This window comes from Melozone crissalis, unplaced genomic scaffold (genome assembly GCF_028551555.1).
Source record: "Melozone crissalis strain CALT ecotype California unplaced genomic scaffold, PUWL_Pcris_2 ptg000009l_1, whole genome shotgun sequence".
Taxonomy (NCBI): domain Eukaryota; kingdom Metazoa; phylum Chordata; class Aves; order Passeriformes; family Passerellidae; genus Melozone; species Melozone crissalis.
The window spans coordinates 5,297,589-5,321,234 of NW_026535787.1; the positions used below are offsets into that span (position 1 = coordinate 5,297,589).

At 42.7% G+C, this 23,646-nt stretch overlaps 1 protein-coding gene across 1 annotated transcript in view; it reads left to right on the plus strand.

The window, feature by feature from the left end:
* Positions 1-23,646, plus strand: part of CD247 (CD247 molecule) — a 45,415-nt gene that overhangs the window by 19,437 nt on the left and 2,332 nt on the right. Inside the window, exons 2-5 of the mRNA XM_054270467.1 lie at positions 20,196-20,302; positions 21,462-21,515; positions 22,759-22,842; positions 23,489-23,524. Of these exons, the coding sequence (XP_054126442.1) occupies positions 20,196-20,302; positions 21,462-21,515; positions 22,759-22,842; positions 23,489-23,524 (281 nt within the window). The remainder of the gene's footprint in view (positions 1-20,195; positions 20,303-21,461; positions 21,516-22,758; positions 22,843-23,488; positions 23,525-23,646) is intronic.

Here is a 23,646-nt window from a genome sequence, read left to right on the forward strand (position 1 = left end):
GAACGAGGCAAATGTTCTGTGAGGGTTAGGCTTCTTGCAGAGACAGCCGAGGTGAGAACAAAAGGGGAAGCATCAGAGGGTAAGCAGCAAAGGATAGGGTTAAGGGGAGAATTGTAGGGATGATAGCCCAGTAACTTACCTTTATATCATCCTTTTCATGTTAGAAATGATCCTGGGAAGCCAAGCTGTGGTTCAGAGGCAAGATGAGATTCAAACACTGCTTTGATGGTGACCCCTAAGGCAAAGGTAGAAATGACCTTCCTAAAGTTTTGCTTACACAGATGAGGATGAGCACAGAACCCCAGAGAGAGCTCTGGATTCATCTCATGAGGGTTGTGGGGTTGAATCTCACATAGCCTTAAGCTGTGACAGTGGTACCTTCCTTGCAGGTGAGCACATAGGTTTGGATAAACATATATGCTGTCCATCAGAACTGTCCACACCAGAGTTTGCATTCCTACCTTTTAACACTTTGTGTCCTCAGGTATTTCTGTTATTCATTGTTTGCACATAAGTAATCCTTACTGTTCCTCCACTGGCTGGTAAAATTGGGATTGAACCATTACAGGGTCAGTTCTGTGCATGACACAAAACCAGCAAATGTGCTGCTAATTCCCCAGGAACAAGAAGAGCAGGGATCAGCAACAAATCTGTTCATGCTGCACCTCAATGGGCTGAAATGTTTCAGGATAAAATCTTTGGGAAATACACAAGAGAGGAATGCAGAAAGATAAAATGCAAAGTAGATTTATCAAAGATTATGAGGATAACTAAACTGATTACTTGGTGAATTGTTATTAATTATCTCCACAAAGGAATGGATGATGGATTTATCTGAATCATTTTTTCTGGTGCTACACAGAACAGAGAGGTGGGAGGTATTGTACCTGATGGAATATTCGTCCTGTAGATATTGTAATATTGGTCCAGTATGATATGCAGGTGAAAATTTGGGTCTGAAGAGATGATTAGTGAGGATCTGTAAGATCTGATATGGATATTACTATTTAATATCATGTTTAACAACAATGGCAGAGAAATATAGGAGTATGTTAATAAAACTTATAGACGACACAGGTTTGGAACACGTATTTAACTCAGAAGCAGTCTACAATATCAGACAGAATTTCATGGGCATATGATAGACATGCAATAACTCATCCAATGTGTGCCATTTTTCTTTGGTTTAAAAATTCCAGAATATGACCACTTTATTTCACTGCAGATTATGTCTTTAGAGCTAACCAAACAGAGGTAAACTGCTTAGCTCATGGGTTCCCTTCCCTCCTGTCAGAATACCAGGAAAAATTAGATGTAAGTTGGTATCAGAAGTTCAGCCAAAGTTTGCACCAACTTTAATGATGGTTTGCACCACCTTTTAATTCACTGACTGCTGTGTGAATTACATAATTCTTAAACATTTTTTAAAATTGAATACAAGTATTGCAGTGCTTTTTATCCTTTGCTATGTTTTACTCAATAAAAAGGCATCAGTGTGATTCAGATATGTCAGAAAACTCATGTTTGCTGCTGTGCTGCCTTCTGCCTCAGTAAACAAGAGGAGATCACTGTTTCCTCTATAAAACAAAAACAGAGAAATGTGTTGTAGTGTTTCACCCACTTCAAGCCTGTTGCCAGTTTAACCTGGATTTCCGTGCCCTGCTCAGTATTTCCCCTAGTGATTTTTATTGGGGGTATCACACATGTATTTACCTTCAATGTGTTTCAGTGTCTATCAAAAGAAACTCAGTATCAAATATTAAATACTTAATGGTCATTAATATATCAACATTGGATCCTGTTCCTTGAGTGTACTGTGAAATTTGGAGGGAGCAGGATGAGAATCTTAGTCTAATCCATTTTTTTTTCTGTATTTTTAGTCAGTGCTGAAAGCATAACAAGTTTGCAGGGAAATGTGGCACTTGGAAGGAAGGTAGTAGACCAAAAATGGTGGCTTGGCTTTTTTGAAAGTATCCAAAACGGGCATTAATGCCTGCCTTGCTGCATAACTAAACAGTCCCATTAAACATTTGCTCAGTTCTGTCTGTTACAGAACTGCTAATGTATCATATTTTTCTCAAGTATCCTGTGCTTTTGTTTTCATTTACATTTGAATGCAAACTAATTATTTATAGAACCCTTTTTTTTTTTTTTTTTTTTTTTTTTTAAGCATGTAGGGTTGGCAGTTCAGTGCCTCTGCTGTTTCCACCATATCCTATCTAAACTTGCTGTTACCTTTTCAGTAGTCATGTGCTTGCTTGCCTCTACAAGTTTTCCTCTGTCCTTCTGTGGCTGGCACAGGAGCCCTTGCTGAGTTTGTAGCTTTGGGAGTTGCTGAATGTTTCTCAGTGGTCTGTCTCATATTTTTGCCCTTGCTGCACCTCGTGGATATCCATCTGAAATTTGCAGATGTGGAGATGAACTGGAAAGGTTTTTGCAGTGGGAAGGGGTGTAGGGGCAAGGACATGGACTCAGGTGGGAGAAGGTTCTGTAAACTCCACCAAGAGCCAGAGAATCCCCCAGCTGTGACTCTGGGGCACAGCTGGAAAATCATCCTGGCACTGTGGGGACTGAAACAAGCAGCAGAAAACCCCACAGAGAGTCAGAAAGACGATGACTTCTGTGAACTGGGGTGTTTCTGTGGGTGAGGCTGCCTCCCGTGGGGTCACCTTTTATCGTAAACAGCAGCGAGCAGCTGGGCTGGGGCTTGCCCAGCAGAGCTGAGCCACACACAGCTCTCTGCTGACTTTGTGCTGAACCAAATTGCACTCTGGGGGGCCTGTGCCACTCACCCTTTGGGTTGCAGGCTGGGGGTATGGCTCTGTGCAATACAGATGAAGGTGGGAAATATCCCAGAAGAGATTCTGCAGCACTAAAAATGAGAATGTTTTAAATAAACAGGTTTTGGCCATTCAGCTGTTGAATTTTCTCTATCTGAAATGGTGTAGACTAAATTAAAATTCAGGATGCTACAAAGTTACTTGTATAACTGTAGTAAATTAAATAAATAAGTTTTGCTCTTCCAATACCAGCACAGCAAAGAGATGTTACTAAATCATACCAGAACTTAGATCCCCAGACAGAGAGACTTAAAAACTCTTTTCCAGAGTCAAGTGAAAAACTTTTATCTGTTTAATTGTGAGCTTTTTAAAGAGTTTTCTCATAACAACCAGAAGATTCTTTGATTTAGAAAAGACGTATTGTTTGATATTTAAAAATGAGACTTCATGAGAATTAAAAATGAAATATCGCATGAAAGTGTACATGGTTTTATATGTCCTTTGATATTTTAGAAAAACAACCCCAAAAATTCAAAGTTTCCATTTTTCAGAAAGAAAATATTTGTAAATTGTAATCTCTTCCAAAGCAGCTCTGAGCTGTGGTGTTCCATTACGGACCTTTCAGCAAAGACAGAGTGCTCCTTCTTTTTTAATATTACAATGGATGCAAGTCAGCAGCATGAAGTATTAAAACTGCATTTTTGCCACTCTTTAGTGCCACAAGATTTTGTTTTTTTTAAGAAGAAAACCAACAAGAGTGTTTGCAATGAGAGCACCATTTTTAGTTATAGCAAATTTATGAACATAACTTGAACTTTTTAGCGTGCTAACTCAGCTAATAGTCTGGGGCACCAGAAGATATGAATTTCCATCACCGGACTGTCTTAGAGCACACATACCATTTTCTGCACTGGGACAAAAATAAATTGAGCTTTTCAGCTTTTTTGGGTGAATTATCAGGTTCATCTCAAGGTTGAAAAGGATGTTCAAGCAGGCAATTAACCTACCAGCTGAAGTTAAAGCTTTGGTTTGCTGCTTTGAGGCGGATGTAATCTGGGCCCTGGGCAGTCACTTCTCCTTTAGCACAAATGAACACAAGCATGAAATTTAATGTGTTCTTACTTTTGCAAAGAAAAATGTTCCTGTAACGTGGTCTAAATACCAAATGCAACATAGTATGTGCTCACAATTAAAGATTTTATGGTCAAAAGCAAGTAAGAAATAATGTGTTGATTTTTTAAAAATACTATTATTTTGAAGTCCTTTCTTTCTACTTCTGTTAACAATTTAGTCTTTTTTAGTACAAACATTAACAGGCTCTACTTAATGTAGTTTGTGTACTTTATCATCTTGCTTTCTGGTGCCCTGTAACTTTTGGTATTTGAGGCTCTGCTATCTTTTAGGCTCTCCTAGTGCAGTACTTTGAAGGAGACACACAACATGCTCTCCCACAGACTTTTCCTTCAGCTTACTGATTAACTATTTAGCTTCTGTGACTGGTGGCTGGGCTTTGACAAGTACCCAGTAGCTAGGAACACTGTAAATAAAGAGAGAAAGAAGCAAACATCTGATTTCATGGCTCTTTTGTCCATGCAGTTAAGGACACTGTAAAGCACCACACAAACTCTGCAATAACCTAAGATACCTTGTGCTGAATTAATTTATTAGCCTGATTTTTTATCCTCCAAAAACTACAACTCTGACCTGTCCTTAATCTCTCACCTTTCTCAAAAAAGTGATAATTTTTCTTCAAACCTAAACTGCTGGGGTTCATGGGGTTGACCAGGTCTTTAGGGATTTTTCTTCAAAAAATAAATACACCCCTTTCTTAACTTCTCAATGATAGAAAAATGTGGATGTGTGTATGGCAAAGACCCTGATTAGAAAAAAAAGAGAGGATGCAGCTCTTTTGTCATGATCTTGGGATGTGAGGTGTGAATGAATGTAGTCTGCAGCCCTCTTGATTGCCTGTGATAACAGATGTCCCAGATAATAGGGTGTTGAAATAGATGATAGTGACTTAGGTAGAGCTAGCACGTGGATGTGAGTACTAACAAGTGCATGTACTTTTGAGGTTCTGCACTGTCCCTGATGTAGTTGAGTTGGCACTTGGAGTGCTGGCAAAGCCCAGGCTGTATGCAGGAAAACATTACATTCTCATCCAGAAAAACAGATTTTGGCCAGGGAGAACAGGCCTGTCTGTCTTTGTATGATGTATCCTTGCTGTGCCTGGGGCATCAGCTGTTCGCTGGCTGTACCAGTGTGTTCAGGGATGCTCCCTGAGCTGAAGCAGGGCTTGCCCACTGGTAGGGCTGTTTACCACTAGCAAGAACAGGACAGAAAATGCTGAACAGACGAAATGCTTTAATTTTCCACTGTTTTGTCTGTATTGTTTAGGTCTCTTCCTTTAAATAGAGGAGTAAAATTACAAATGAATCTGTAGTTCCTCTCTGCTTGAGTGGAAAATATGTTATTGTCTGTTTTTATGAATCCATTCGAAGCTGCTTACTCTTCTTTTCCACAGACAGAAGAAATGGCTGGAGTGAGTGCATGTAGATACAGGCACACATATAAAAATATGTGTGAGGGTTATGTGGTGTATCCATGAACATATGTACATACACCCTTGGTCTATGGTATTGCACCTGTGTTTCTGTGGAAGGGAAAGACAGTGAGCACGTTGCACATGAGAGAAAATGGCAATGGGTGAACCCAAAAGTTTGAGGCACTCACTTAAACTGAAGAGCATCACTGATTTAGCCAAGTCCTGCAGCTCTGGAAGATGGCAGGAAGGGAATCCTGTTATATCTCTGTATTTCTTTCAGTGTATCTGTCACTGGCTTATCAATAGTCACTTCAGGAGGAGAATGCTCTGAGGCTACATAAATGCAAAATAATGGGGCAAAGGCAATACCAGCATTGTCAAATTGAAGATGTTTATCAAAAGTTCAGTATAGATTTTGATTATTCCAACTCCAGCACGTGTTTGGAATGAAGGGGTGAAATGTTCTTGAATAAGAAGAAAGCCTTCAAATACAGATATTTTGATGTTTTTGCATCTCTGCTGGTATTTTGTGATTACCTAGAATTTCTATTTCTTATGAGAAAGATATAGCCTAACATCATAAGACTTGGGTTTAAACTTCTGAATGGAAAACTGTTTTGTTGCTTGCTCACAGGAGCCAATACAGTATATTCCGGAGAGGACAAACAGGGCTTTTTTTGCCCTTTGTCATAATAAATTGACTTGTTTTTCCCTAAATCTATAAAGTCAGTTATTCAGATTGAAACTTTCCAGTTGCTCATTATGAAGAAGTGGGAGTTGGCAAGAAATATTCAGAAAATTCATGCTGCAATTGATGGTCCTGTGCATAAAAGAGGAGAGTTTGTGTATCCATGGTTGTTCCATATGGATGTGAAGTTGGTTTTGTGTCTGGCAATTTTGAATCCAGAGTCAAAGCTGTCTTCTGAAAAAAACCAAACCCAGAAAAGTGTTTTGCCTTTAAAAACAAATGGAAGAAGGAAAAACAACTTGTCACCTTCCCTTTCTGCCTCAGCCTGTCTGGCAGCATCTGGACTCACACTGCCCTGTTGCAGCCGTAGTCTGGCACTACGACACAAGATCATTGGGTGTTGTCTTTTTCTTTTTTCTCCAAGCTCCCAGGATATGCTGAGAGCCAAATTTTCCAGCTCAGGCAGCAGAGGTGCAGGACATTCTGTGTTGAGGCATTGGGTCCTCTCTGCTGAGCTCTGCAGGCATGTCCTATTTCATGGGTGAACGCAGTAACTCCCACAAAGACAGTCATGTTTTGAAAACAAACAAACAACCTTTTCCACCACTCTTTAATTTAAAAAAAAAGTGTTGCTGTGTAAGATGGTGTCATACACATATTGCCTGGAGGGTGTCAAAAGGGCTTTCTTTGGAGCCAGGTACTTCAAAGGAAAAGCAGTCCCTGCTCTTGCTGTGTGGTGTGACGCCTCTTTGGTGGGTTGTGCAGTCTTTCTGCAGGGTCTGCCTTGGAGCAGAGCTGGGACACTGATCCCAGATGTCACTGCTGCTTCCTGCCTCTGTGGGGTCACCTGTCCCCAGAGCTGCCTGTGTGTTTCTCAGAGGATTGCTTGCTTAAGGCCCCAAGTTTGGGAAAACAATACCTGTGACCCAGACTGAAGGTGCTGTGCTTGTTCATTTGGTTGGGTTTTTTTTATTCCTACTGTAAAAAAAGAGAGGCTGAAGAGCCCTGAAATTATAAACCCTGCTCCTACACTTACTTTATTTTGAGGTAACAATTTCTACCTCAGTTAGAGGAGTTTTCAGCTGCTCTGAGCAAGTGCTTTCCCAGCCACACCTGGGTTGGCTGTCTGAGCAGAGGAGAGTCTCAGATGTGTTTTTGCCGGGGCGGTGTGTGGGGGGTAGATCCGTATCTGCCGAAGGGAAGCGTCATGTCGCGCTTTGAGGTTTGAGGGGGCCCGGGTGTGCATGAGTGAGGGACCTGGAGCTTGGCTTTGTTGCCACAGTTTATAAGTGAAAGGGACTCCGTGGGCATGGATCTTGTGGTTGCTGGCAGGCAGGCGAGCACGGCCCCCAAGAGTGTCTCAGTAGGGAAACAAATCTGTATAAAATATTCGAGCCATTTCATAATCAGCTTCGTAGCCAGATCTCCAAAATACTCAAAGGTCTCCCAGAAATCAGGTGTTTTGAACAAGGAAGAAAGGTTGAAGTAAAGGAATAGGGAAAAAACCCCACGATTAGTGATGTTAACCTGACTGAAGAGACAAAAAGGATGGAGATTTCTGACAGAAGGAGCCAGCCTGTGTTGTGGCAATGGGGGTCAGAGCCAGCTTGTGCACTGCTGGAGGGGAGCATACAGGGAGAAGGCTTCCTCCTCCACTGAGCCCATGTCCTGCCCCTTGGCAGGCCAGAATAAACCAGAAAAATCACAGGTGAGCTGCTGGGCAAGCAGCTCCTGAGCAGCTCCCGAGATGGCCTGGCTGGTTTGTGCAGCTGCTCTGTGGTAAATGATGGGGGATTTTCTGGGGCTGCACCAGGATGCAGCAGCAAGGTGCTGGAGCAAGAAAATTCATTTGTTTTTCTGAGAGTGTGGCATCAAGCCCTGATTTGTATGGTCCACACTGAAACACAGACCTGATCTTTTCTGACCAAAGTGCAGCACATCCAGAATGTAAAAGAAAGGCAAAGGTAAGTCATGGTATCTCTGGTATGGTCTGTACCAAGAGGAGTGCATCATTAACAAAAGCTGATCAAAGGACAATTAGTGCTCAGGATGGAAAGCTGTAACACAGAGGTGAGCCAGTTGGGTAGGTGTAAGAAATGTGATTTATCTGTCTGCAAAGGATAATAAAGCAGTCAGGCTCTCCTTAACTATGGCTATAAAGCTATTATTAAAACCAGCCTGGAGAGTGTCTGGTGTGCAATGCCAAGGGGGGCAGCAAATAAAAGAGTGTCCTTGGCTGATGTCATGGCAGTGGGTTTTCTGTTCCTCTCTGGACTTTCCTGACAAGCATTGAGAACACCATTACACTGCAAGTACTTGTTCGTGCTCCAAGTCCTATTTTGTGTAACTTTTTACAGCACAGAGTGATTTTACAAATGGGACAGCATGGAACACTCTGGTAACTATAGAAAATAATTTGATGACATCACTTTGTTTTCTGTCATTTCCCACCATTAAGATTGTCTGCATAAAATGCACTTTCTTGGCCTTTTGACAAGTACCCAGGAAGTTTGTGCAGCAGTTGTTCGAGTGGGATCATTCAAATTCAACATCTTATAACCATCTCCATGCTTGTGCTCTAGATTTTGATTCCTGTGTGACCTAATAAGGTTAAAAAGGATATTTTAAAATAAAGTCAGGCATAGTTTTGCAGAAACTGCTGGTGTTCTCTTTTGACCTAGTGGTGCATTTGTGAATTGAGGAACTTGGACAAAAACAACTGGGAGTGTAATGCTAAATTCTCTATAATATTGCAAGCAGTATATGGAACTGGCTTTTTCACTTTTACACTTCTGGTCAGTAATAAAAATAAAATACAAATCTTGACTGAAGATAAGGATATCAATTTTGCTTCTTCAGTTGTAATTTGAGTAGTCATTGAGCAAAATGACTATGCATTATTTCCATAAAAATGCTGGTGCCATCAGACTCCCCCACAACAGAATAAGCACAAAACATTTCTGTGGAAATCAGTAGTCAGTAGGGTTTCTGGGAATCAAGAGTTCACAAGTTGATCCACATGTGTTAATAACATTATTTAGAGTTTTCATTATTGATTTCAGCACTGCTGCATACCTTTCTGGATGGTAAAATTTAAGCTGTCCATCTGCCAGTAGAGCTTGATCTTTCTGAGTCTGCAGAAGATGTTTCTGATGGGAAGCAAGTCTGTGCAAACAGACAAATGTGCCCTCTTCACTCCAGTTGCAGTATTCTGCTAAGAGAAATTCAAATGGCAGAGTTTGTTTTGTTTTTAAAACATGACTTAGTGACACTTCCCAAAAAACTGAAAGTACAACTACTTTTGAAATATGATTTTTGAAAAATCTTAATTATACAGGTGTGTCTTGAATTACAAATTGGTTGTGCATGAATTCTAACTATGCCCAATATCTGATATCGGGTTATTCTGCAGACAGCTTAACTAGAATTTAATCTCTTAAATTGCAGAATTTAATCTCTTAAAAGCTGCAGAAATTCTAATCTCTGAACAGCCCACCAGGAGGGTATTTCTCTGTTGTAGTCAGCTGAGAATTTTAGGTGAAGCAGTATGTTCAGTGTTATACTTTATTTAGCTTTACCTAGATTATAAATAGCAGCACAAAACTGTCACTCAATTGCTGCTTCTAAAGAGTACATAATAATTTTGCATAGGATTTTACAAGTATTTTTTCACTTTTTATGCTGCCACCATTATAACAGTGTTAGGAATGTTACAGGGAAAAGAGAAGAAATGGCTTTTATTGCTGTAAACTATGTCTGAAAACCGTAGTGTTTGCATCACCAATTGTTAACATGGTAATAAAATAACTGAACAGATTTTCTCTGTCCCAGCTGGTCAGACTTTCTCTTTTAGGGACTTTTTTCTGATCATAAACTTACAAGAGTGAGATATTTAACAGTGGGACACTGGAGGAGGATGGGTCTTGCTAGCAGGGAAATTTGTTTTCAGGGAGCTGTGGCACTAGTTTGGTGAAATAATATTGTCTAAGGTCTATGCAGATTTGCCTATGATTTCACTGTTTAGGTCTCATTGTTTTTTCTCAGCATATATAATTAAATGCATCTTTATGAAATGAAATTAATTAATTAAGATAATGTTTGCTCTGTAGCTGTATCTATATCCCTATATAATTTAATTTAGATAAAACCCACTATGTGACAGTGAATGCCGTCGTGTTCAATAAATTTCAGGTGCATGGAATCTGTTAGGAAATTACCTTTTTTGTCCTGTCCGAGCAGAAAATTGACTGGCAGCAGAAATACATAGTGATTTTATTTTTCCATCATTTTTGGTGAACCAGTTTTATACCCTATACAATATTAGGTAGAGCAGGTTACAAAGCCAGATTTCTTTTGCTTTACGTGCACAGACTTTGTGCATGTGCTGTGCTCTTTTTCAGTGGAAATGCAGAAATGTTTGGAGAATTAAATATGTATATTTGGTGCTGTGCAATGAGCTGAACCATCCAGTCCTTCCTGCTCTTTTGCCTTGTAGTAAATCTAATGTAGTTCTTGCAATGGACTTGGAGTAAACCACTGATAATTTTTGTTGATAAAACAGAAATACAGCTTTAGGATATATTTCTAGAAAAAGAATACTTTTAAATTAAAGGGTTCAGAGGCAATTTTTTCCTTTTTTTTCCCTGACTTCTAATGTGTAGGCATGTGAAAATCAATTGCAGAAGAACAAACTGTCAGGTTACTCTGAAATCAGAGTAGAATACAGAGAATTTAAAGAGTAATGAAAAAGTTTATTTTCCAGATAAAAGTTGTGTAGAGTATACTCTCCAAATTTAAATTTGTTAGATTGAGTAAATATTTTTTGTATAATGAAATGGAGTGTGCTAGAAAAACATTTGTGTTTATATTTGAATTATAGATGCACACTGCCTGTTTCTTGTGCATCTTTGAAGGTGTGCGTGTCTGCTCTGTGGCTAAACCCGTTTTCATTGAATTAAATGGCCTTTGCTAATTTGAAATCAGTGGTGTGGGGAATGAATCCACCCATTTTGGAATCTGCTCTTTACTGGGAAGAAAACCAGGACATTTTACCTTCACTTGAGTTTCTTCCTCCGTTTGGATGCGATAAACCCCAGCACAATCCTCGTCGGTGCTATTGGCTCCCACAGCTTCACCTTTTTTTGTCTGTAAGAACAGGGCAGCATCTCCAAATGGAATTCAGGGGGTAGATTGAAATAATTAATGCACATCTAATGGCTAATTCTGTGGGATAACACTTTGCTTATGGGATTAATTCCAGGCTTGCACATGGCAGAAACTCCTGGCGGCACAGATGAGGCCACAGCAAAGCACCTCAAACAGGGTCCCTGGTACCTTCCCTCCTCCCCTCTGTCCTATCAGGAATACACACCAAGTCCAGATGTGAATGAACAATGGATTCATCACAACCAATCTCAGAAAAGCATTTGTATTAAGGGAGGACAGTGTTTTGTCCTCTACAAGCCCATGCATTTTCTGGCTACCCCGTTTTTTGTTAGGTATTTTAGATAGTGCGATACACAATAAAGGATTCTGTGCAAGAAAAACTTGTAATGGATAGAAGTAGAAGAAAGATTTTTCTTACAGAGTACAAAAAGTAAATTAAACACTAAGGATCCTTTTAGGAGAAAATTTATTTTCTGTGGGCATTTGATCATTTGGCAATTTTTCACTCCATCCAGCAGTTCTGTGACTGCACTTTCCCAAACTGTGCTTTCAATAAAGCTGACCTAAGCTCCCAGTGCTATGAAAAATGGAGCTCATATAAATTTCCTTTGCATTCTAAATCCATCTCAGCTGCACACAGAAAGCAAACAAATACAGTTTCTACACAGCCTTTTTATCTCTCTCTCCACATCCCAGAGGCTTCCCAATCTGGCTTTTTGTGGGAGAGAGGGGCGGTTTAAAGTAAACATAATTTCAAAATTTTCATCCATTTTAGAAGCAGCATTAAAGATCTTAAAAGGAATATGTTTTATGAGGCTGACAAGCAATTAGATGAATGCAGTGGCAGTACAAGTGCTTGATTCTACACTTACAAAATTAGTTGGAATGAGAAAAATCAGAGACAACATAATATCCCATCTCAAGTGGCTGCTGCAGATAGGTGCTCTGAAACCTGAAGGTATGAACAGAATTATTCTGTAAAATACATCTGGTAAGTGGCTGAGAGCTGCTTGTCTATGTTAAGATGGAAAGAATAAATACAAGGGATCTAAATCCTCTGAAATGGCTGTGCCACCACTCCAGGAAAACAAAACTAAACTAAATCTAGTCATAAGCAACAGAATAGCATTTCTGTTTGCTAAATTTCTGGAAAATCTTTTAACAAAAAATCTTGAATAAAAACCAATAGAGTAAATTTAGTGCTGTGGATGAAATTAATTTAAATTACTCATGGTAGCTCACCTTTCCAGATTTTCAGTGTATTCCCAGGTAATTACTGGAATTAACTTGACAAATTTTAATATTAGTTGCACGCAATGGGTAAATCATAATTACTTCATCTGAGTTCCAAATACTGCCAAAGAATGGTTTGAACTTATAGTATAAATAAACAGGAAATTTTCTTTGTGATGAGAGATTGGTGTCCTCTTCCTTGGGTTTTTGGATTTTTTTCCCTACAAGTCTGTTTCCACAGAGAAGGAATTAAGTAGGTACCAGCTTCCAGTGCCTGAGCTTTTGATAGCACTTCAGTATTTTTGACAGCTAATGCATTAGTTTTATCTTATAGTTAGTGAAATAAAGGTGTTACATAAAGTCATTAATGATAAGGAAATTCTTTCTTCCTATTTCTCCCACCCCACACCAGAATGTATTGCTTTCTAACAGTCTTTATTCCAGTCAAAATTTATATATAAGCTCTTCATTCTTGCCATTTCCCACCTATGTGTGAGGTGTGTTTCAAAATACAGCACTTTGCTTTCCCCTTATCCTGTAATGCCCTCTGAGATAAGGTTTTCTAAAGTTGGGTGTAGTCCCTCAGGTGTCTCTTAACAAAATGCAGCAGTGGAGATGTACCAGCCACAGTTTTGTCACCTGAGAGAGGAGCACAGCCTCAGCAGTGAGGTGTTAACAGGGATAAATGAATCCCTGCCCCACTTGCAGATCCATGACAGAGCCCTTTCTCTTCAGCAGCGCTTCGCTCTGCCATCAAATTTTAGCTGCATAGTTGCTGGATGATATGGAAATGTGAATGCTCCCAAATCATAGGAAGGGCATTTCACAGGTGGAAGAAGCAATTCCTTTTTTATTTTTTTTCCCAAGTGGAATGTGTGACTCCAAAGAGTTGGGTTTGTTTGAGCCCCTTCGCTGAAGGAGTCCATCGAGGACCCAGGCAAAGTTTGTTGTGATATTTCCATTTTGTGAGAGCTCATCCATTGGCTCTTTTTTATGAGGCCTCTGAAACACTTCATGTGCTCCTTTCAGAGAGAAATATCCCCCAGTGGTCTTAATATTATTGCTAAGTTTTGTTGAGCAATGCTGCAGGAAAACTATGCAGGGAACTAATATGAACCCAAATCTTTAATCAGCCTTTCTCTCTACTCTGTACATAACTTGCCGTTGCACAGGGGAGGTTTTTTGGCCTGTGCATCCTCAGGCAGGGGCAGGACATGACACAAACATTGTGCACTAAGTGGGTCAGTGGCAGGGCACTGCTCTGAAACCTCTCCCTCCCAGTGTGTGCAGCTCCTGCAGGGGTTAGAGCCTCAGCCGTTGGTGCAACCTCCTTCCTGCCCACTGCATCTGCAGATGATTTAACCATTTCCCTCCTTGGCACCAAGCTTCACCAGGAATTTCTTCACCCTCAGAAGCTTTGTTGCAAGTGGATGTTGCAGTGAAAACATCTTGATGCTTTGCTAGCCTTAAAACAGTCTGCTCCTAGTTGTCCTGCTAAAGTAAATCTTGCAGCCTTCCCACCATTTTCCCACCTTGTATGTCTGCCTGCCCTGTGATTCAGTCATTTATCTGCTGAAAAAAATATGAGAAATGTTTTGTAAGACTTGAGTGACAGCTACTTGGGTTTTGAAAAGTGTTCCTATGAACTTAACCTAGAAAAGTGGATGGTTTCATTGCTGGGTGTTTGGTGTCCTTCCTTACTCTGGCTCTTTTGGCACTGGTTAGATCTGGCACTGTCAGTGAGTTCAGGTGAAAATTGATCCCAGATAAAGGAAAAAAAAAAACCCTGCTGAGATTCCAGTAGGATTAGCAGTGATGAGTGTCCAGGCATGGCTTTGAGCATACTTGAGGGATGGCTCCTGTCACTGTCCCAGCTTTGGTGCATGTTGGCTGCAGGGGAAGGAATGGCTCATGGGCTGACTGCTCTCTGTAAATGGCCTCCTTGTAGCTGCAATTCTCCCTCCAGCACCTCCACCCTTAGCTTGTGTTCTTGAGAGGGATTTTTTACTGTTCTGCTCGCAGCAAATCAAGGCAGTTGAAATCAAGCTCAGGCTGGACACCAGTCCTGGTGAGGCTCTTGCTGGGCCTGTGCATCTCTGCATTTAGTTCCCACCATTTCCCACCAGGTGGGACAGCCCACCTGGGCTTAATGACTTTTGGAAGTTTGAAACTATAAAATAAAAATAAAAGCGTGTGGGAATAAATCTCCTGTTTGGGAATTGTTCTTCTTGGTATCAGTAGATTTGATTACTGGAGCCATGAGCTAGCTGTAAAGTCTAACTTAAAAATGCCAATTTACAGTACTTAGGGAAATGTCTGCCACTCTGAGATGTGCTCACTGAACAGAGGAACGCATCTGATTGTGACCAGCAGCATCTTGTGCCTGGCTCGGGGTCTCTTCCTCCAGCCTTGCAGCTGTGAAGTCTCTTTGGGATTCCCAGGGGGACAAGGAGGCTCAATTCTCTTATGTGGTCCTCCATCATGTGCGCAGGGTTGTGGGAGCTGGAATGAAAAGGCCACCTGATAGTAAATCACTCTGGAGTGAGTTACTGCTGCGGGGCAGAGTTGGTAGGGCAAGGGAAAGGCTAAGTGACCTAGCAGCATTTGAATAATAATTCTTGCCTCTTCGTACACTCAACACCAGATTGAATTAAACACTAGAAAATTTACAGCAGGGAACACCTTTTGCATTAACTGGATTAAACTTTTGCTGTCCCTGATGAAGATGGGTGTAGTAAAAGCACTTGTGCCTAATCTAAACCCCCTACAAAAGCTGACAGAGCTGCAGAGCTTGCAGCTTGTTGGATATCCACGTCTGCAGCTGCCCTGTGCACGGTTTGCTGTCTCTAGGAGGCAACACCAGGCTTGCTTCAGGAAAGCCCTTTGCACCGAGGCCTTGCTCAAGTGAGAAGTGAAAGCAGTTGCTTTTTCTGAGAATGACTGACTGTTTTGATGAAGCAAGGAGTCCCCTTCCAGAGATGAGCAAGGCACTCCCCTCCTTTCTGTTTCTGACGAGGCTCTGGAAGGATTTGGAGGGTGAAAGGCTGCCTTGTTTAATTATATATTCAAAGTTAATCTTCTCCACCTTCAGACTGAAAAGGTAGATAGGTTTCCTCTTCCCACATATCAAACAGCAGCTGGAGATATACTTGTCTTGCTCCTATTACAGTACCCTGGACTTTTTTATTAGAGTCTTTATTCCATGATGTGCTAGAAGATCATAAAATCATAGAAAAATTTGGCTTGCAAAGGACCTTTAAGATCATCTAGTTCCAAACCCTTTGCCATGGGAAGGAACAACGTTTAACCCCATGTGGCATTATATTTTCCTTCTTTTGACTCTATTTCTTCCAAACAAATCAGAGGGAAACTTGAATGATTTGAACTTTTTGTTAGTGCCTCCCTGGAAGGGATTGTAAAAGGAGTAGGAAGGGCTCACAGGAATCCTAAAGCGCTTTACCTTGACTTTCCATAGGGCTAAAATTCATTGGTGTAAAAAATTGGAAGCTAATGGCCTAAAATACTTTCCTTTTTAAATGTAATTATTTGGGCTGCCCAACATTTGGTCTTGTAACCTGAATCCTGATCGTATCAGCAGTTTCCTCCAACAACAACAACGAACTCTAATGCTGAACTTGAAGGGCACAGCTTTGCTTTGGGCCATGCTGTGTTTCACAAATATGTGATGGAATATTGATGACAAATTAATTGAGCCTCTGCCTTCTGCAAGTGAAGGAGAATTTGGCCTCTGCTTCTTCATCCCTGAAGGGTCACAGGTTTGTTTGTTGTTTCTATCTATGAGTAAAACCCATAGAAAACTATAAATATAAGATAGATACATTCTTCATGAACAGGATTATCTGTAATAATTTTAGCTGGCTAACTTGTAGGCATTTAGTCTGGGCTGTCCTTTCAGCTGCAGGCCTGTGTACACTTGAAGTGAAGCACCATGCAGGGTACTCATCTCTCTCCTCTGAGCCCAGGGAGCTCTCTTGGGTTCAGAATTTTGCTCTCAGATAGCAGCAGTGAGGCAAGACCATCACACCCAGCATCATCCAGAGTCACAGGGCTCGCTGTCAGTGGAAGATGGTGGCGTCTGAGAAAAGCTGCCCAGCAAGCAGCTCTGGCAGCTCTGGGCTGTTGGGAGAAGGCCCTGCAGGATCTGCCTTTAAACACCTTTGTATGTAACCACAGTTGCATCAATAAATCTCTTGTGCTGGGATTGGTTTTCCTGGGCTTCACTGAGAAACTCGGTTTCCAGGAAGATAAAACGCTTCATTTACAGCTGTGTTACTGAATTTTGGTAACCCCTAAAAGTAAAATCCTTAAATGAATCACTGAATAAGGCCCATGGGAGAGAAAAAAATTTATGGTAGACAGATGTGATCTGGATTTACAAGTAATTCAGCTTTTACGGTCTGTATTTCTCAAACTATTATCAGGAATCATGGTCTAACCCAATCCAGATGCACACTAAAAACATTGGATGAGGAAAATCCTATTAAAAAGAAATGTTCTGGCACACTTCAAGGGCCCAGGCCACGTTCCAGTGATTCAGTTCAGCTGGTCCCCATTGGTACTGGCTGCACTGGGCCAGCTCTGTGGATTGGACCCCAGCCAGCTTTGGGGTGCAGCCTCCCTCCCTCATGTCATGATTTGGAGCAGTGTCTGGATGTGGTTCTGGGACTCCTGTGTCTCTCCAGGACTGGAGCAGCAGGCAGTGTAGGCAGGAGGCTGAAGCTGAGTTTGCTGCCCTGTGCAGGAGAGCTGGAGCTGGGCCTGTGCCGGGGTTTGAAGCTGTGAAACCACGCAGGGCTCTCGAGGCGGGCGCCGCAGTGCAGCCTCCCTGCCGGCCCCAGGCTTCCTCTGCCGGGCCCTGGGGCTGCTCTCGGCCTCTCACCACTGCCTTTTTCTCACTTGCTGTCCGCAGCACTTCTCAATTGCCTTTTTTCTTCCTTTCTTTTTTTCTTTTTTCTTCACCCGTGCTTCAGAAAGTAAAAGGCCACAGGGGGTTGTTGCAGAGCTGCTTTGGGGAGACGCCAGCCTCACGTCCAGATGCGGGAGTGCAGGGACCTGCAGCAGCAGGAGAGAGTGCCCAGGCACAGAGGAGAAAAGGGGAGAACAAAATCCAGGCTTTGGAAGGAGGAGGTGCTGGGAAGAAAGTTCTCAGGGGCAGAAGCACAGGTGCTGACAGAGCTCCAGGTGTAGGCAATTGGGATTGAGGAGGGCTGGAAACCTGGGTAGTGCTCTACTCAGTGACTGTCTCCTCTCAGTTCTGGTATGTGAGTATTGGAAAGGCACTGTGAGGTTAACAGAGTGGGAATCATCAGTGAAATATTTGCTGTTTGTGCTTTGCTCTGTGTGAGACAGCTGAGTGTGGCTGCTCCCTCCGGCCTGGCAGGTTTTGCTCTGCCCAGCTCCCATCATCAGTTCATCTGCTGTGACCTTGGCCTCAGCCCCAGACCATGGCTGATGAGGGACACAAAGCACATTTTGGTGGTGCCTAAAGGACTGGCCTTGTGTTTTGAAGAGCCAGGAACCCCTCCTCTAGTGATGTAAAAACCCAAACTGGTCCCGTTCACCTGAATGGATGGTAACTGTTTCAACTGCCACTTGTTCATTGTGCTTCCTATCTCTTTGACCTTTCTTTCAATAGGCTTTCTACCTTCTGCCTTTTTCTCACTTTCTAGTCCAGAACCCTGGTTATTATTTTCAAAGGTTATTATTTAGAAAGTGCTTTGTGCATTTTGCTTTGTTTAAGAATACAGAAATCAAACATATTAAGGAAGGAAATAACACAACCTAACAGACAGGACAAGGGCAAGTAGCTTCAAACTGCACCAGATTGGATATGAGGAAATTTTTCTGCACTGAAAGAGGAGTTAAGCATTGCAACAAGCTCCCCAGGGAAATGGTGGAGTCATCATCCCTGGAAATGTTAAAAAAATCAATAGATGTGACACCTCACAATATGCTTTAGTGGGCATGGTGGTATTTGGCTGAAGGTTGAACTTGATATCGGAGTTCTTTTCCTACCCTGATAATTCTATCCATTTAATTGGGTTTTTTCCAAAACACTGGACTTTGTCATAGTCTCAAAACATGTTTTTCCAGGGACAAACACAGGCAGAGCAGCAGGCCTTCCCTCACTGAACAGCTTTAATCCATTGCCTGGGATGCTGGAGCCCCACATAAGCACTGTGTGGGCACTTGGTTGGCTCTGCAGAGTCAGCCAAGGTTGACAATGGTTGGCACAGGGCCACAGCTAAATCCCCTGCACTCTTGACATCTCCATATTCCTCTATGTCTCCGGCTTTGTCTCCTCCTGGTTTGGGGACTTTATTAGTGCTGGAGAAATATTGGACTTGAGAGGATTGTGTGAATATGCCTGGCTTTGGTACAAAAAGAAGGATTCAGGGCCAGGATACCCAAAGAGTACACAAAAATGCTGCCTTCAGCAGCATCTCAGATGTCTCCAGGCTGGTGTAAAATATAGTCCTGTGAACTGTTTAGAAGAAAATCTCTGGGAAGGCAATCTCAGCTCGTTTGTTGGTTTTATATACAATGTTGGGAAAATAATGTAATCTCTCTGTCTCTGTTTACCCCATATAAATGAAATTTTATAGTCCTGAGGAAATGTGGTGAAGGGTATTTTTCATAAAGTGCTTGAACCATATTTTTTAAATGACAGAAAAAGTGGGAAAAGAAGGAAAACCTTCTGGGATCTCAATTTATATCCATGGATTTGTTTCTAAATGCATGATTTAGAGAAAAAATGAATGCAGGCTCCTAGTTCAGACAAACAAACAAATCTACTCTGTGGTATTTTTTCTGGGTGTGTGAGGCTGTCAGAGGGAACAGAGATTGTTTATCTTCATCAAAGGGCTTTTCAGGTTATTGATAATTTTTGTCTTTCTCTTTTGAACTCACTCCAAATCTGCAAAAAGCACAAGTCAGATTAATTTTAAAGTGTTTGTTTCTTTGCTTTTTTTATATAACTGTGTAATACAAGCTTTTCCTTGGGGGATGGACATGGAGCTGTATATTGGATCTATGGTTACTTAGCCTTTGATTTTTTTAGTTATACTTTGTGAACTTTCTACATCATTATTAGCTGATACAGGGGCAGTTTTATCAGCTTTATCTGCTGAAACCCAACAATCTTAAGGTTGGATTAAGATTGGACGTGGTCAGTGTATAAATATTTAAATGGTGGCTGAAAAGATGGAGACTCCCTTTTTAGGAGTCACATGGAAAATATGAGGGGCAATGGGCTCAAGTTACTTTTGGAGCACTGAACGTGATGGTGTCAATCTTTCTTTACATTTAGTGCAGAATTGAGAAGCCCTCCCCTAAAACTTTGTCCAAACAATGTATTATCTCACACACACTTGATGAAGGAAGCCTTAACCAGGCCCAGCCATGAATCCCTTCAGGAGATGCTGCTGGGTTTTCCCAGAAAATAAACTGGTCCTGTGTTGGTTGGAGGAGCTTGCAAATATTTCTGTCCATGGAGGTACTCTCAGCTGGCTGAGATCCTGACAGTCTGGCTTAACTGAACCTGTTCAGAGAGAAGGCTTGACTTGCCATTTTCCTTTTTGACCAGATTAATCCTATAATTCTTCTATTCAGAATTCCATCTCCTTTGCCAAGGGGCAGTGTTTCTCTCACACTGGCTATTATTTTTCCATGGAGTGCTTGGCAGCACTGCCCCATTTATGCTGCCAAGCACCCAGTGACTCAAATGACTTTGTTTGCTGATGTGTCTGATCTTTTTCTGCAGATGCTGCATCAGTTCTTGGCCTCACAGATCCCAGGCTCTGCTACATGCTGGATGGATTCCTCTTCATTTATGCAGTGGTCATGACAGCCCTTTTTGTGAAGGCAAAGGTCAGTCTAACCCAACACAGATGCATTTGGATTTGGTGGTGTAAGCTGGGCTGGAAAGTGGGAGTGGAGGGGAACCATCTCTTGGAATGAGACCTTTCTATTCTTTTGCTTTCTTTCTCTCTTTTTCTTTATTTTTTTCCCCTCTGTTTTTGGTGTCTACTTGAGCAACCTAAAGCAGTTCTTTCCAAAGAGTATATGAGACTGTTTAGATGTTACACTTACGGATACATCAGAGATTCTGGATTTTGTAGATGGGAAGTGACTGATCAGGAGTAATGTGGATTTTTTTCTCCTGCTTTGTCATTGGAAAGAGAGGAAGGATGCACAGAACATACAGGGAAAATGGCAAGCTTGTGAAGGATGTACTAAAATGTCTCAACAATTCAGACATCTTTGATACTATGAGTGTGATGATGCAACAACCCAACCACAGGAGAGGACTTGTGTAATTGTTACAGACATGGTTCTATGCCTAAATATAGACTGAGCTAGAAGGTTACTTTTAATAAAGAATTGGATGTGATAATAACTCAAAAAGAGTAAATCAATACAGAATGTAGTTTGACAGGGCTTTTGTTTAAACACTACAATACAAAGCAGCTGCTCTCATTGATCCAAAACTGCCCCTCTTTACCAGGAGTTTTGGCTTAGCAGTTGATTTCTCATAAGTATTGTGAACAGCTGAGCCAAAGAGCAGCTACAAAAGGGATAATACTTCACCTCTTTGCTAACTGCCACTCACATCAACTTATTGGGGTGGCACCAGAGTCCTGCATGCCAAGTGCTGCTCCTGAGGGGTGCAGGGATTCCCTGCAGGAAGCCCAACAGCTTTGCAGGCAGCTGGAGAGCCAAAGTCTCAGGGAGGCACAAGATTAGGACAGGAAGAGAATGGAGAGACAAAATCTGAGGAGGGCAGGTGTGTAGGGAACAAACTCAGAAGTTTGTGAGCTGGTGTTATGTGAAATAAAATGACTTGGCTGCTGAGGGCAGGCTGCTGTGTGGATAAAAGTGCTGCTGCAGCAGGGATTTGCACTGCCTGTAGCCACACAGGGAGCTGCTTGTGGGTTGCCCTGTTTCTGATGAGGGTAACTGGCAGGAGAGAGGGAATGAAGGGACTGTGTCTCTGCTCATGGAATGGTTTCTATGGTCTCTCTTGCAGCTCAGCCAGGCCTCTGAACCCCAGCTGCGAGCAGGCCAGGATGACGTGTACAACGTGAGTAACTGCTGCTCCTTGTTCCCCAATCCACCATCCAGACAGACCTTTGGGGCACAGGGACACTGAACTGGCTGCTGGTCACAAAAGCTTTGGATGAGCCAGCTGATGAGCAAGGCTGTAGATGTGTGCAGCATGGCAACTGCAGGGAGGAAAGGTAAAACCTCACAGGGACAGCTTGTGGTGTCACCACTCTGGCCAGATGCTGGAGAGCTCCCTGGGCTGTTGATTGGGTTCCTGATTTGGCCCACCGAGCCCTAGGTTGGCAGGAGCCCAGGCTGTTTGCTGTGCTGCCCCATGGAACAAACAGGTTTGTGAGAGCTCTGGGTGTGTGTGCAGGCACTGCCCCTGTTGCTGTTTGATGTGGGCTGGGCCAAGGGCAAATGCCAAGGGATGCTGTGGAGCTGCCTTTGCACCTGCAGCTCGTGCACTCTCAAGTGTGTGGGGCCTGAGCCACCACAGCCCCTGTGCCTCCATTCCCAAGCTTTCCTGTTGTCCCACAGCAAGTCCTGCTGTGCCAGATCATACCAGAGAAGTGCCTTGCCCTGTGCCCTGACCAAGACAGTGAAAGAGGACAGAGACAAGATCCTGCCTGAGCCTCCTCACTAAATTGCCCACTCATGGCAGCATTAAACTCTAACTATTTTTGCTATGTCTAGATGTCTTTTAATTTTTTTTCTCACGCTTTTGACCATAGCCACATCCTGTAATGAGTTCTGTTTAACTCTGCAATGTCTGAACACTAATGCAATTTCTTTTGAGTTTAAGTGTAGCCCATCACCTTTCAAGTAGTGCTCTGTCAGCTGTGTTATTTTGACCTGAAATCTCTCCTTTGCCCTTGTCCAAGGTAACCTTTTCCGGCTAAGAACTGTGTTGGGCATAAAATTTCTGTAGCTCCTTAATGCAAATTTAGATGAGCAGCTCTGCAAGAAAAATGAAGCTCGTGGCTCTTCACTCTCCAATGGGAAAGAAAGTGTGAAAGTCAGAGTCCCTCCCCCTCATGCTCTCTGGTTTTCAGCTCATTTCCACTTAGGAAAGGTCCTTGATGCAACAGCTTGCAGCTTTGTGTCATTCCCATGGCTTAAATGTAGACATTTTTGTTGACAGTTGCATTAGGGAGTATAAAGAATTTCTAGTTCAGTGATAGTCCTTGTGAGCTGAGCTGGGCTCCCTTTCTTTTCTAAGATCTGTTCTTATCTCATGATCACGGTGTCCACGCAGCGCTTTCTCTCTCCCGTTTCAGAAACTCTCCCGCGGGCACAGAGACGATTACGATGTCCTGGGAGGAAAGCGAGGAGCAGACCCCGAGCTGGGCGGGAGACACCAGGTAACCTCCAGGCACATGTGCGCCTCTGTCCTTTGATCTGGTGCCTCCTCCCACGCCGTGTCACGGCGCCGCTCACACAGCCAGCCACCCCAGCGCCTTCCTGGGCAGGGAACGACGCGATCTGCGTCGTAACCCGGGCGGCAGCAGCGAAGCTCCCCCTCCCCTTTGATGTCTGCCCCTCGCCGGGCCGGAGCTCGCAGCCAGCGGGGTGGGAAGTGACACCCGGGCCCGCGGCGGATGCGGAGGAGGCCCGGCAGCGGTGGGTGTTTCACAGAGCTCGCTGCTCTGATGCCATCAAACAAGCGCCCACAAAGCACAGCAGCAGCCAAAACAACTCTTTGTGCTTGCTGCACGGCCCATCGCTTTCAAAGGAAAAGGGAGGGAAAACCTCCTGCATCAGCAGGTGACAGCTGTAGTGGCTGAGCAGAGAAGAATTAAGTTCTACCAATTGCTAAAGTGAAATTAATTTCCCCCAGAACAAGTTGTCTGAACAGAGCCTTATGAGTGGAGGCAGGATGGACTGGAATGGGCAGGGAAGGTCCACAGAGCTGCAGCTGTGCCATGCAGCAAATGCATAATCACATACAAGGTGCTGAGGGATGCTGGTAGTGCAATGTATGGGCAACTTCTTTCTTCTGTTTTACAGCAGAGGAGAAAGAACCCTCAGGACACTGTCTACACTGTGAGTAGAGCACTCTGGAGGGAGCACAGAGGGAGGGATGGCTGGGAACAGGAGATTCTGTTTCATAGGAGACTTTCCCCCCTGCCACCCAATTTCAGCTCTGGTTGAAAACCCAACAGCTG